Source organism: Homalodisca vitripennis, chromosome 5 (genome assembly GCF_021130785.1).
Source record: "Homalodisca vitripennis isolate AUS2020 chromosome 5, UT_GWSS_2.1, whole genome shotgun sequence".
In the NCBI taxonomy this organism is placed as follows: Eukaryota; Metazoa; Arthropoda; class Insecta; order Hemiptera; family Cicadellidae; genus Homalodisca; species Homalodisca vitripennis.
The window spans coordinates 180,937,986-180,954,036 of record NC_060211.1 but is presented as its reverse complement, the minus strand read 5'-3'; the positions used below and the strand labels follow the sequence as shown (position 1 = coordinate 180,954,036).

At 34.8% G+C, this 16,051-nt stretch overlaps 1 protein-coding gene across 1 annotated transcript; it reads right to left on the bottom strand.

The window, feature by feature from the left end:
• Positions 1–3,052: 3,052 nt before the first annotated feature.
• LOC124363262 (protein charybde-like) lies at positions 3,053–6,185 on the bottom strand. The gene is made up of 3 exons (XM_046818469.1): positions 5,959–6,185; positions 4,738–4,924; positions 3,053–4,441 (listed from the first exon to the last, which is right to left on the bottom strand). The coding sequence occupies exons 1-3, from the start codon at positions 6,011–6,013 to the stop codon at positions 4,192–4,194; spliced, it is 492 nt and encodes a 163-aa protein (XP_046674425.1). The 5' UTR covers positions 6,014–6,185; the 3' UTR covers positions 3,053–4,191.
• Between the last annotated feature and the right edge of the window lie 9,866 nt (positions 6,186–16,051).

Genomic DNA, 16,051 nt, shown 5'->3' with positions numbered 1-16,051 from the left:
GGTTGCTGTTTTACGGTCAGGGTATATAAGCTTCAGTGAAGTCCTGTTTCGTAATGAAGGGTAGTGGACACGACTCCGTATTGTCTGGTTGGGGGGGGGGGGGGGGTTGTACAATAAATGTATCATTGTATGGGTCTCTTTTACTTTTGGACTTGTCGCACACACTACAGCTTAACAAGGTCTGTATTCGATTTTGTAAATACTAATATAAAATTATAGTTTTTATAGTTCAAAGCTGTTATTGGGTTAGTGGTGTGGTCTTACTCTAATGTAAAAAGTCTATAGTAGGCCTTAGGATTCAGGCAATTTAACGAATTTTTTGTTTTTTTATGTAATTAAAAATATATGTAATAAGAGAACTACATGTATTGTTGTGTGTGTGTATATATATATATATATATATATATATAAAACATTTTGCAGGTTTCTTTCAAGTATTAGAGTAGCATAAAACGGCATATTACAGAGTGTCCCGTAACTCTCTGGACAAAGGTACACCACGTTATTGCTCAGGTCAAGACAAACATATTTCACCATAATATGAACATGGGTCTCCGATGCTTAGTTTCCCATCTGTCTGTCTATATGTGTTGTTGCAAAAAAATTATATCTTAAAAACTAATAAATTAAATTATACCAAATTTGGCTCAAATTTTTATTATAACAAGGCCAGTTACTGAAAGTAATATTACGAAGGATAGGATTTTCATAATAGTGGCGATTAAAACTTTTCAACTTTGAATACAAATCTAAAAACTATCATTTTTCTCAAGAATTCAAAGAATAACAGTCTGTGTAGAATAAATATTAGCTACCAGTAGTTGCTTGGGGGGGGGGGGGTGCATTTAGAATAATCTGGAACCAATAACTTAGGCCCCAGGTTCCATCGCTTTAACACCGGCTTGAGAGTACCATATTGTTTGTATGAAAGGAAATTGCTACAAAAAAACTTATTCCCTACAAAGTATAAATTAGAGGATAACTAATTGTACTGGCCATAATCATTGTCTTCCTCAAAAGCTCGCGAATTTTACTCTTTAGGCATGTTTAACTCCTCAATTCTTCGTACACACTAATAGAACATTGTATTACATTGAGTATTTTGGCACGGTAATATTACATGCCTTACAAGTTCAGAAGAAATACATTCGCTACATGTTGAAAAACGTAATTTGTTCAGTAACACTTCATAATGACATTTGCGGCTTGTTTCATAACCTACTTCAGCTTTTACTATTAACCATCAAAACAGCGAGAAAAGGATTATTTCTGTGGCAACAGTCAAATTTGGTATAGGATTATAATTCATAACTCGTTTTTATTCTCATTATTTAAAATGACCGCAATTACCATCCGGCTGTAAGCACTAAGTTCACTTCATTTAAGTATTAGAGTAGCATAAAATGGCATTTAATTTAGTTTTCTCTCCAGAGACCCCTCCTAACTAGAAGAAATTTCTGGCTACGGTCCTGATTCTACTGTTTTAACACGTCACATTTACGCTGTTTACTCATGTCCTATAGTTTTTCATGGAAATAAAATATTCCAATACATAGATTGATGAATCACAGCTGGTAGTTAGTAAGGTTTGTGAATCAGCTGTTGGAACGTGTCACTTTCAAGGTCACAATGGAAGGTGGAAACTTAGTCACATTATTATCCAAGGCTTGTTCTGGCGGTTATCTTGATTTTAGCTCTGTAAGAACACTAGTAAGCCTACACTTTTTTGTAGTCAGCATTAAAATGTCTCAAATACACTTCCAAATGCTTTTTAGTCCTTCAATATTGTTATTGGTTATTCAAAACCAAATCTGAAATTCATTTTACTTTATCGTTTAAATATAAAAAATATACTTTTCAGGTTACACTTCAGAATTTTGATGGATATAAATGCTTTTAAAATAAGACTTTGTTCTTAATTCTACAACAATAAAATCGGGAGTATCAGATTTTTAACATTGGTAATATGGGACAAAGCTCTTAGTTGTTTTGCTATGGCAGGTTTTTATATATGCTTATACTTTTTTTTCTAGGTGTAATGTTTCAAGTATTGTAACACATTCATAATTAAAAACCAACTTTTCAATTGAAATACAAATTTACCCTGGATGTCTTATTAAGGGCCAATGATAATTTTAGACACTTATTTAGTGTCTAGACAAATTATTTTTAGTCATAAAATCATGGGAGACATCTAATTTTCAATTTAAAAAAAATATCCTAACAAATTAGTTTTTCAATATTTTATTGCTTATTTAGAAAAAATCTGAACATATTATTTTATTTTATTCAACAATACAAGTAATTTAAATGCAGTGGGTGGCTGCTTACTAATAAATTTTTTAATGAAACTCTCCCATTATGTTATTCTACCACCAACCAAACAAAGGTGTAAAAAGTGTTGAAGTAAAAAAGTGTTCTAGTGGAGTAAAACTCAGACCATTGTTTTATGCATGAATGTAACTACTGCAAAAAACACCATTTTAATATGATTTTTTAATGAATATATTACAGAGAAAAAGATATGTATTTCCAGCTACACCATTTGGCCTTTACTTCATATTGGTTGGCATTGAATTAGATTTTCCCTAATTGACGACATGGAATTAAATATTGAAGATGCCCAAATTCAGCACCATCTTCTTTTTCTGCTTTTGCACAATTTTTATATAATCATTACATTTTACAACACTATTTTTTGTGTAGCATCATTTGTTTTACTTATAATAATGAATTTGTTTCTCCAAAAAAACATTTATAAAAGATATTATTTTTTTTATAGATTTAACATTAGTTTTCAAGTATCAATCAACTATTAAGGATCTAGATTTTATCTTTAAGTACCAACATAATAAAAGATATAAAATTGCTCTGAAAAATATACAATTATTTCAATCTAACTCATATTTAAAAATACCAATTTTAAACAATTTAATAAAAACTCAAGAATTTATTTTTGAAGCACTTTTTGAAAACCCAATAAAACAACACTATTACTCTACAATAGCCTATGCCTAAAGGAATAATAGGAGGTTAAGAATGTACTACAAAATTTAAAGAATTTTAATTCTTTTTATTGGTTTTAAATATCTCTTTTTAAAGTAGATCTCCATAACAAAAAGTACAAAAATGTTCAACACGCATATACTCAGTGTACACATACATACAATGTCGAGTGAGGGCGGGAGAAGACATGATGATGATGATGAATACTGACTCCGGACAGGGACTAACTGCTCCGGAACTGTTGAGATCAGATTCTTTACATTAAGTAATGCTTACATTCGGTTCATGCTCACAACTAAACCATCAATTCATACTACTCGAGTCTTACGATACGGTATGGTACGGTACATACAACAAATTTTTGAAAGAAATCTACACAGTAAAATTACATCCAGAGACAGGTTACATTACAGTAAGGTACAATAATCACTAAAACATTGTTTGCGAAACGAATTTTAAAACAAAACATCGGTGAAAATCATTTATTGCAGGGTTTGTAGTAAAAAACTCGAGTAAGACTCCGGACTCACAATCAACATGAAAGACAAAAACTCTTAAAGCTGCTTAACTCCTCTTAACACATGGGATCACAGGACTTCGTCTAACATTTAGAAGTCATTTAAAAATCAACACAATAACTTTAAATACAATAATAAAATACTAATTTGTATCAATGCAAAATATATCGTTCATCACTAAATTTATATGATCACATATCGATATTATTAGGTTAACTAAACTACGTAAAACAAAGCTTGCGGTGATATGGTTCGCCGACTCGCGACTTGTACTATCAAGAATCGTACGCAAACATCATTTGACAATCGAGAAAGAACTTTTATAAAGTAACAATAACTAAATAATTTGTATATTTATTTACATAAATATATCTATGTATCTACAACTAAATATTTGTGGTCGATAAAATAAACTTTTCATTTGGATATTTCATATACGATTTTTTAAATACTCGTGTAAAATTCAATAGACTATAATAATATATATCTAATTAATTAATAATGACTAAAAGAAAATTGCAAATGACGAGTTAGTCGCGTAGATTACAACACCGTAAGCTCACAACACGATGAACGCAAACCACGAATTTGTTAAAAGTCATAAGATCACAATGCGAATGGTGCACCCCGAATCAGTCTTGGCTCTCGTCGACTCTGCGAAGGCGATCTACTCCTGCGGGACAAACGACCGGTACAGCTTCTTCTTCTCCAGCTGGAACCCTGGGCTGATCATGATGGTCCCTCCTTTGGTGAAGTTCTTGATGAACTGTGGAATGAGAGAAGTCCATGTGCTCCTTGCGTCCCGACGAAGCGTCAAGAACAGCTCGAAGGTGGACACTGTGTTCGGGTCACATTTGATGGTTCCTATCTTACGGCACTCCTGCTCTGACTCGAAGTTCACGTAAAGCGTACAGCCCCTGCACAAAAATAACCACAGAAATTAGAACACTTGAATTACAAATAATATAAATGTTGAAATTAATAAAACTTCTGTAAAATTCAGGTTGAAAATTTACTATTTAAATCGAATATTCAAGTAATCAATTGTTATAATTTTTTTATGAAATATCTTTTGATAAGCCTAAAAAGAATTTAGAAAGAATTAAAAATCATTGAAGGAGTTTTCAGAAAAATATACTGGTAAGCTATGTATTTGCTGCAATTTTATACTTAATAAAAACAGATCTTAAAGACATATTGAGTGCAATTTTACCTTAGGCCACAAGGTTCATTCTCTGCCATCTGAAGAATATCACTCGCTGCTCTCGGCAGAAGATCTGCAGGCAACAACACTTCGCCACAAGCGAGCTGGGCTGTCTTTGCTGCCCTTAGTTGTTCTTCCAGCCGGATAGCTAGGGCTTGACAAGCTGCACTATCTTCTAGGTCTTCAGCTACCAACCCTGAAACATGACCAACTCTATTATAGTCTAGGCATAGGAGTAGCTTTTGAGTTAAATATTTCAATCTTCACTAAAAATTAGTCATACATGGAATTGAATAAATATACATTTTAAAGAATACCAATTAAAATAATTCTGATTTATTAACAATATAAAAGTGGCTCTTCAAATAAGAATTTTTTTATCACAAACATTTTTTGACTTGCTAAATAAGCCCTGATGTTTTTTTTATAAGTAAAACAGTACACTTATCTCCTTCATTCAGGTTTAAACGAATATATTTTCTTAAATTTGTATTTAATTAACACTTCAACAATTATATTAAACTTTAATTACAAATTAAATTATTTAAAACAAGTAATACAAATTTGTTATTCAATTGATATATTGGTTACAATCTGTCATTAACAGTATTATCTCAGTAAAGTTAACATATGATGTTAGTCCATTATAAAACAAAGTATCAAGCTGATATTAATTTTTAATTTTATATAAAAATGAAAACTCGATGAACTTTGAAAATATATAGTATATTATTCATTACTTATACAATTCCGTATGTGAATAAAAACCAAAAGTATACAAAGTGTTATAATTAATTGGGTCTATTTAAAGATTAATAATGAAGTAAAAACCCAAAACTAACTTATAAATAATTACATTCAGTTATTGATAATAAATGTTCTAGAGATGCTGAAGTTGTTTTAAAAAGTTGAGGTTATCTCTTTGAAGAGAAAGCCGGTACACCCGTGTATTATTTTCGCCCTCTGTATAAACCTTCATTATATGAAAAAAATTGAAATATTTCTTATTTGGGATATAGAAACGAGAAGTTGCGATTTATTTGTCTCATAGTTTACGATTTAGTTATTTTTCCAAGAATTATATTTATTGGATCTGAAATAGAAAAAAACGACTATAATGCGAAACCAGCTGATATTATTTTTGTGTCATTACCGGATTAAATTTTTTTAATAAAAAAAGTTTAGAATCCGACCACATAAAAAATAATTTTAGAAATCGACGATCCTTACCTCTGTTGTAGTTATTCGAGAAATCTACGCTGACAGGACAAGGTAAAACTTCCATGGCGACGATTAAAATATATGTGCTAACTAACGAAATTCACAAAAATATCACAGATAATGCTTTGAATCCGGTGAGAATTCGGACATCAACGACCGTTGAGTTTTACCACCGACTACGTATCACACATCTGATCCCTGCGGTTGCCGGCGAAAAACTGACGCAAGGAAGGAATCAGCTGGGAACAAAGATACCGGTCGCCTCCCCACCACTTCCCCCACCACCGCGGTGGCCTACGTGCCCTGCCGCTCGGTTGCCAAGCCGGCCGGCTCGCGAGCACTGGTGAGGGGAGGGGAGGGGGAGCTTTGTTGTGAAATTGAGTGATCCGACATAAATGAAACCAACCACTCTGTCAGCAATGGGGTGCTTTGCTACCCTCCATGACGTGATGGAGGAAAGCAAACTAACAGGGCCGTGTGACCGAACCGGGCACAAAACACAAAGGCAGACCCAGCAGCGTTGGCGACTTTTGTTTGCTGAAAAAAACGCAGGAAGCCTTCTACAGTAGGAATTGACAACGACAAATCACACAGGATAATGAACAAAGGAAGAGCGCGGTGGAAAACTTTGAGCACTTCTATCTGTAAATAAATAATTATAATATAAAGACCACACTTGTAAATACTGTATTAATTGATACTTTTAAAGAAAACAAGCAAATAAAGAACGAATGTCCTTATTCTAGTCGCAACAAACTCATTATTCACGGTAGATGAGTTACAGAATTGTAATTTGTTACAGTTGTTACTCTTACATGAGGAAAACCAGAAATATATTCAGGACTTAAAAAATGGCAAAGACTTCTTCAAACTTTGCTGTAAAAAATTACTAAAATCGTGTTAAATACAAACATAGTTTCAAGGGACACAAAAAAATGCCTCACAAAGAACAAACAGTCTCATACCTTAGGCTTATTTGTTTGAATCAAAGGCTAATTGTAGACAATGTATTTTACTGGTTAGATATACTTGGATTCTATATACTAAATCTCTAAACTTTTAGAACTAAAAGGGAATAAAATGTAATTCCACGCCAGTTACTCAGTTCATACTTTAACCCAGGCTCCTAAAAATGAGTTCGTTCAAAAATTTGAATTCTTGGTTCTATTTTGATATTTGCGAAATTAACCAATATATTGTTTTTAATTGCCACGATTTTGAAAATGATGCCAATAATTTACGACAATAACCCTTAATTTGACAAAATATTCGTACAAAAACATATTGTGACTAAAATCGTTCAGGAGGTGAATTCACAAATAGACCAACATCACCTGAAGTGTTTGAGGTACAGTAGTAAATATGCTAACGAAATTTGACTGCACAATTCTCGAACACCCTGTCTAAACAGTCCTCATCTTACTTAACATCGCGATGGCGACACTTAACCGAAGGTAAACTAAGATCGACCACCAGGAGTGTCTCTGGCTGGAGGTGTGGACTTAAAAACAAAGAGAGGAGTGCCTCTCTAAAAATAACCGCCTAAATAGAAATGATTGGAGCTTCCTGTCATATAATGGACGATTGTAAGTAACAAATGGCACACGGCCAAGGCGCAATTTCATTCTTTCAAGTGGGGCCAATTGTCAGCAATAAGTGGCAGAGTGGTTGATGTTCATGCCCCGTTCACGTTGTACGCTTGTACACTTAGAGCACTTATGTTCACGTGTAGTGGCCAAGTGTGATCACAATATGACGCTTTTAGATTATTTTCTGTATGTCTCTTAACTCGCGAACGATAGAAAATACGATGAAAAATTATGAAATAACATTTCCATCGATAGATTTATTTTTCACGAAGAATAAATTCTCCATGCCGTATTTGTTAGTAACAACACTTAAGAAACATAATTAAATATACACGAATAAACACAAACCTACAATTTTCAAACACAATTTGTGTGTTATAGATTTTTTTTAATTGTTAAATTTTATTTCAATAAAGGAAAATACAGCATTCACTGTCCAACTATCTTTGATAATAAATTTAAAATTGTTGCGAAATATTTCATAATGCTAGTTTTGAAGTAAATCGTATTTTCCAACACGAAGAGTATTTTCCTTCAATTTGATTAATTTGTTTCAAATAATTAATAACAACTCAAACAATTGTTCCCATAATCCCATGAGAGAACAAAGACGACTAATTTGTCGAGTTTCGCACATTACAATACAATAGCCTATTTGTTGTTCCTCGGGTTTACCCATTGTACGCTATTATTGAACAAAACCGAAACACAGCAGAGCAGTTCAAATAGATTCTACCGAAGAATATAAAAAATATTCTTTTTACGAAGTTTAAAAAATTTAAAAGAGAACATACAGTAATTATTTCAAGCTCTATCTTAGTAGGATATTGGGATTAAAATTATTTTATTTATTCCAGCAAAAGTGAAATATGCCGCAAATTTCAGTAATAATTTATTACGACTAAATTTTACATTATAATTTGTAACAAAGGCAGTTTGTTGATAAAGGTGTCAAAAAATATTCTAGCATTTTGGCCGTTAAAATTTAGAATAATAAAATAATTCCATAGCCGGTCGCAGATGTACGTGTACACGCAGGGGTGGCAGATGCATTTTCGCCCCTACCTGAGAATTAATTATTTGAAGCAGATGCGGTACGGAACGCAATGTCGGCGGCGGCGTGCAGGGGTGGCGCTAAAGGCCTTGACAATGACTAGCCAGCTGAGCAGGGAAAATCGTTCAATACATCCCTTCAGCGCAAGCGCCATTTCTCTTTGTGTTCATTCACCTCTACCTATTTTCAATCCTCTCATTGATTTTCCTAATTATATAATTCTATTAGGATCCGACACAAAGTTATACAAGACTGTACTATAGTTGGCTCTTGTTCTGTTTTCATTTTAATGTTTAGTTAGTTAGTTACTTCAAGATATCAATTTGTCAATTGTCTTTGTTTGAGACAGTGCTTCCACTTTAACGTTTTGAATCTTATTTTATTCGAAAATATTTTAGGAACTATAATTTTGTAATGTTATGGCCACAAAAATAAGTTTATTGTAATAATAAAATATTCACGTTTTTTAAATCAATGTTTTTTTTAGTTTTTAATACTGAAAATAAAATTTAATGACACTTCCGAATTCTGAAATTCAAGCGCTACATCTAATTAATACTAACACATATAAACTGTACATTATACTCATTATACTTACGTATCTCAGGTGAAAGAGTTTGGGTATAGGAATGATAGGGAAGCTATAAGAAGTGGTTTATTTTATTATTCACAGCTTATGAGAGAACATGCATACCCGTATTTAGCGCCTACCTTGGTTCGAGGCTATACAGCTCTTGTCGGGCAAAATGGTTTCGATCACTTCGCACGACATTTTCTGTTTATCCGGCGTGACGACCGCTTGTTGTTGAATTATGTCGGTAATTTTGTTAAACACTTCGTTTAGTTTTATGTCGCGGTGCGGCGAGTCCTCTAAAAAGTGTTCGATGTCTTTCATCATGGTTTTCACTGGCCGGCGAAAACCGCAGAAGACGCGGCGCGTAACGTAGTGATGCGGGGTGTGCAGAGTCAGTTTATTTGTCAAATTTCGCGAGTCCACGAGAACCATGAACCGGCATTTCGGTCCGGCGGAATTAACAACGTTTCCAGGCCGCCGGCTCCGATCCGACTGACAGCGGAACAACGACGACCTGACCCGAACAGCTGATTGTAGAAGCGGCTCTGCTATTGGCTGCGGTTCCGCCAATCGTAGCGCTCGGCTCTCACCGGCTAGGCTCTGCCCGGCTTGCCTGGCAACAGCGGTTTGTCTTGCAGTTTACATTATAATATTAATATTTTCACGCTACACTAACGCCGATTAAAATAAATTAGCGAGCACTTCATCAGGTAAAGTGAAAGCAAATATTGTGTGTACATTTATTAAACAGTACAACTGTGTTACTTAGAAATAGAATGTATTACTTCACTGTCTTGCCCTAAAGTTATAAGAGAACAAAGGAAACCCTTATAGGTTGCTTCTGGAAATAACCATTACAGTCTCAAATTAAATTACTATAACTTTATAGGTTATCTAATGCGAAACTAATTTATTATAGTACACATTGTACACTTATAATGGCCCTAATGAGTTTCTGTACTTCTTAGAACATTTCGTTTTAACATTTTAAGTTTATAATGGTGTTATCTTATAAGCCTAATTCCTAAATTTGTAAGAAAAGATTGTTCATACCGTTAGATTTGGTCATAATGATTGTTGTATTATATACATCTGTATACTTTTCATTCTTATTCTTATAATAAATAGATTAATATCAGGTGCTGAATGGTGGTTATGAAGAACGATATACAATTGCGTTATATACCAGTATTGTCGATGTTTCCACGAATTGACTTGATACACAATGGTTACGAAAAATACATTTTCAGGGGAATTATCAAATTTATTTTGTGGAAGGCTGCCGCCCTGATTGACTTGAAATGTTGCGTTTGTTTCCGGTGCTCGTATTGCAGTTGGGTAGCTAGAGTATTGGTTTGTTCTCACCCCAATACACTTGCAGGGACAGACAGACACGGGCACAAAAACTCGATCGCTGCGCTCGCTGCAGCCACATCTATCTACAGAGCGTGAGCGGAGTGGGAAGACACTGGTCCGAGGTCAAGAGAGAATAACAACTTTTTACTCGCTCCAAAGCTTAATGGACCTTGTATTTGAATAATATGATGAATATCGTTTCCAGCCCCAGGTCTCATTTAATAACATCCGACGCTATACGGCCTCTCTCTATGCATTAATTATTACTTGGGTAGAAGATTACAGACAGTATAATTGAAAATTAATTCAGATACATTTTATATAACTTTTCTAAAGCGGAGTTTCTAAAGAATAGTAATGCTTTGATCCTAATGTAAGGTCAAGCTTGATATTTAATTTATCTTAACCTGAAATATAATTAATTTAGCTTGACGTTAAATTGAACTTAGCCAGATATTTCATTAATTTAGCCGCATTGCTCGTAATTATAACGTCAAAATCAATAAAAATAAAATTCTATAATTTTATAAGATTCAAAATTCGACTAAGATTTGATTATTTATGAACAATCTTTCTTAAAGTTGCGTGTATTACTTCATTCATGCATCATAAAAATTTGAAGAAGAATGTATTGTCCTCGTCTTCTTATTAATACATTTTATACCTTACCTTATAAAATCGTATGCATATCAAAACTGACCAAACACAAACATGTTAATATAATATGGGTAGTTATTTATGTTCAATAAATTTTACAGTATAGTTGGAGTCTAAAGAAGACTTAGGTAGCCCTGTTGTTAAATCTTTTATCTAACATTCCAAGTAAATTTAAAATGAACCTATGTCGATATGTGAAGATAGAGTACTAGTCCCAAAATACAAATATATTGCATTGCTAAGACTGGGCGGGAATAACAGGACATTTTTATTGTTCTCATACAACCTCAAGCACAACAGAAATGCGGGTCATTTTCAACTATAAAATGACACGTTTTATTGGATTGTCATAAATGATGTACCAAGCGGGTTTGGTGGGAGGAGGGGGGGGGCTAGTTTTTACGTTTCTTGACATAATCGACTTTTACATCTGTTTACATGAAGCTAACGTGAGGATTAGCTATCCAATGCCTATTATATCGTGTATATTTTTATCTACGCTATGCTGTAGATGTTTTCGGTTAAATTTTTAATAAAAAAAATCACCATATTTCAATTTTGTTCTCATGCCCACACCTATCGAACTTTTCTGCACACTTCAACGAACATCCTCCCCAGAGCCTACCTTCACAAGATCATATATATATAGCTTACATGCTATAGTATAGTGCGGTTTATGGCAACGATGACTGTTCCAAAAAGACCTAAGAAGTTGGAACAAAAAATGATCTTAGCAATATCTCGGATAAGTTCGTAGTCAGCTCGGTACATGATTTCGTTTCAATATGGCGGCCGTTCAAAGTTTAGAAACATCACAAATCTTGTATTAATGAGTTTGGGAAAAATCGAAAAGTGTTGTGGAATGTCTGTAGCATTTCCAAAACATTTTGTTACTAACAGTTGTTTGGCACCTGGAATGGTTTCAAGATATTTATAAAGTAAATACCGTAGGACTAAATTAATATTAGTTCGGTTGTTGAAAAATCTACTAACGAAATATGAGGTTATCACAAGATCGTAACCAGCAAGGGGGTTCGGACCGCCCCAATTTTTCAATTAATTTATAAGTAACCAATTATTATTTAAATAATTCAGTATTACTGACATGTACTGCTGAGATATTGCTATCAACAAAGAAGCGGATCAAGAACTTTGTAAGGAACAAAATGATGGGGCCTTACTCTCTGTCCACTACGGGAAAGTATCAGTTGTCTAGAACCCAACGTTTTTTTCTGCCTTCGTTATTGGGTTATCAAAGCGATTAATATATCAAATAATAACAATTTCCTCATGTGGAATTCCTAGTTCGATTCACCCATAAGCAATCGTCAGACATAAATAGTTATGTCAGTATCAGAGTACGAACCAAAGACAAGACTTTCAGTCAAAAAGTACATATTATGTCTTAATAGGGTTGGTTAAATCTGATTTCAGTTTAATTTGCGTGTCAGATATTTGGTGCTAAGTGTATTAAACATTCGATTTTTGGAGAAAATATTGTTTTATATTCTTAACCCTTTCGATACCCTTTCCATTTCGTCCCCGCGTGACGTAAGAAAATTTCTATTGATACAAAATCCTGGTTGAGCGTCTATAAGTTGCATGTTGGCTCTCAGCTCATGGATTACCACCACTTTCCATGATATTATTAGTTTATATAATATATTAATATTATTATTATTATATCACTACATCTGGGCACCCATCAGTCCAGGGTACGAGGTCGAGCGATGAATGCAGAGAGCGCTTGCAAGAACAAAGACCTGTAAAGAGGTCACAGAAGAGGTTGTGTATCCTCGGTGCTTTGTCATGGAGTGTATTGATTTTATTCCTCTTTGTATCGCTCTGTTGCAGATGCCGTGTTAACTCATTCCGGAGTTCTTTGTTTCGGCAGTGGAAGTGTCTGCTCGCGGGGTGTAATTCCGGCACAACGACAGTTCGTTAGCGAGGGGGAGGGGAGTGTTGGAGGGGGGTGGGGCGAGCGGTGGGGATGTAGATATGACAAATGAAGATTAGACGTTTTCGACTCCAACGCATCGTAAAATTCTACACTGACATCTGCGCTGAATGTGACAAAATATAATACAATACATTCAACGGAAAAAGTTTAATTTGTATTCTGTAGCAATATATGCCTTGCTCACACATCTGTAACTGCGTGCCCCGAGATAAGGTTAGTTCCCCAACCATTAATGATTAATGATTGGTCAATTGCTGTAACGACCCATTGTGGCATGGATAGATACTGTATTATTCCGCAGCTTGATGTATTAGTTCCCCCTGAAAATCTGTGTCTACAGAGCGTCCATAATTTACTCTATCAAACTTCACCATATGATAACGACCCATTGTGACATGGATAGATACTGTATTATTCCGCAGCTTGATGTATCAGTTCCCCTGAAAATCTGTGTCTACAGAGCGTCCATAATTTACTCTATCAAACTTCACCATATGATAACGACTCATTGTGACATGGATAGATACTGTTTTTATTCCCGCAGCTTGATGTATTAGTTCCCCTGAAAATCTGTGTCTACAGAGCGTCCATAATTTACTCTATCAAAAACTTCACCATATGACAACGAACTCATTGTGACATGGAGAGATACTGTATTATTCCGCAGCTTGATGTATTAGTTCCCCTGAAAATCTGTGTCTATCTACAGAGCGTCCCATAATTTACTCTACTCAAACTTCACCATATGATAACGACCCATTGTGGCATGGATAGATACTGTATTATTCCGCAGCTTGATGTATTAGTTCCCCCTGAAAATCTGTGTCTACAGAGCGTCCATAATTTACTCTATCAAACTTCACCATATGATAACGACTCATTGTGACATGGATAGATACTGTATTATTCCGCAGCTTGATGTATCAGTTCCCCCTGAAAATCTGTGTCTACAGAGCGTCCATAATTACTCTATCAAACTTCACCATATGATAACGACTCATTGTGACATGGATAGATACTGTATTATTCCGCAGCTTGATGTATCAGTTCCCCCCCCTGAAAATCTGTGTCTACAGAGCGTCCCATAATTTACTCTATCAAACTTCACCATTATGATAACGACCCATTGTGGCATTGGATAGATACTGTATTATTCCCGCAGCTTGATGTATCAGTTCCCCCTGAAAATCTGTGTCTACATAGCGTCGATAATTTACTCTATCAAACTTCACCATATGATAACGACCCATTGTGGGGCATGGATAGATACTGTATTATTCCGCAGCTTGATGTATTAGTTCCCCCTGAAAATCCTGTGGTCTACAGAGCGTCCATAATTTTACTCTATCAAACTTCACCATATGATAACGGACTCATTTGTGACATGGATAGAATACTGTATTATTCCGCAGCTTGATGTATCAGTTCCCCCTGAAAATCTGTGTCTACAGAGCGTCCATAATTTACTCTATTCAAACTTCACCATATGATAACGACTCATTGTGATCATGGATAGATTCTGTATTATTCCGCAGCTTGATGTATCCAGTTCCCCCTGAAAATCTGTGTCTACAGAGCGTCCATAATTTACTCTATCAAACTTCACCATATGAATAACGACCCATTGTGACATGGATAGATACTGTATTATTCCGCAGCTTGATGTATTAGTTCCCCTGAAAATCTTGTGTCTACAGGCGTCCATAATTTACTCTATCAAACTTCACCATATGAATAACGACCCATTGTGACATGGATAGATACTGTAATTATTCCGCAGCTTTGATGTATTAGTTCCCCTGGAAAAATCTGTGTCTACAGAGCGTCCACAATTTTACTCTATCAAACTTCACCATATGATAACGACCCATTGTGACATGGATTAGGATACTGTATTATTCCGCAGCTTGATGTATTAGTTCCCCCCTGAAAAATCTGTGTCTACAGAGCGTCCATAATTTACTCTATCAAAACTTCACCATATGATAACGACCATTGTGGCATTGGATAGATACTGTATTATTCCGCAGCTTGATGTAATCAGTTCCCCCTGAAAAAATCTGTGTCTACAGAGCGTCCATAATTTACTCTATCAAACTTCACCATATGATAAACGACTCATTGTGACATAGGATAGATACTGTAATTATTCCGCAGCTTGATGTATTAGTTCCCCCTGAAAATCAGTGTCTACAGAGCGTCCATAATTTACTCTACTCTATCAAACTTCACCATATGATAACGACACAATTGTGACATGGATAGGATACTGTATTAATCCGCAGCTTGATGTATTAGTTTTCCCCGCTGAAAATCTGTGTCTACAGAGGCGTCCATAATTAACTCTATCAAACTTCCACCATATGATAACGACTCATTGTGGACATGGATAGATACTGTATAATTAATCCGCCAGCTTGATGTATAGTTCCCCTCTGAAAAATCTGTGTCTACAGAGCGTCCATAATTTTACTCTATCAAACTTCACCATATGATAACGACCCATTGTGGCATGGATAGATACTGTATTATTCCGCAGCTTGATGTATTAAAAAAAAAAGTTTAGATTTTTTTTTTATCCCCCTGAAAATCTGTGTCTAACAGAGCGTCCAATAATTTACTCTATCAAACTTTCACCATATGATAAACGGTACTCATTGTGACATGGATAGATAACTGTATTTAATCCTGCAGCTTGATGTATTAGTTTCCCCCTGAAAATCTGTGTCTACAGAGCGTCCACATTAATTTTACTCTATCAAACATCACTCATATGATAACGACTCATTGTGACATGGATAGATACTGTATTAAATCCGCAGCTTGATGTATTAGTTCCCCTGGAAAATCTGTGTCCTACAGAGCGTCCATAATTTACTCTATCAAACTTCACCATATGATAACGACTCATT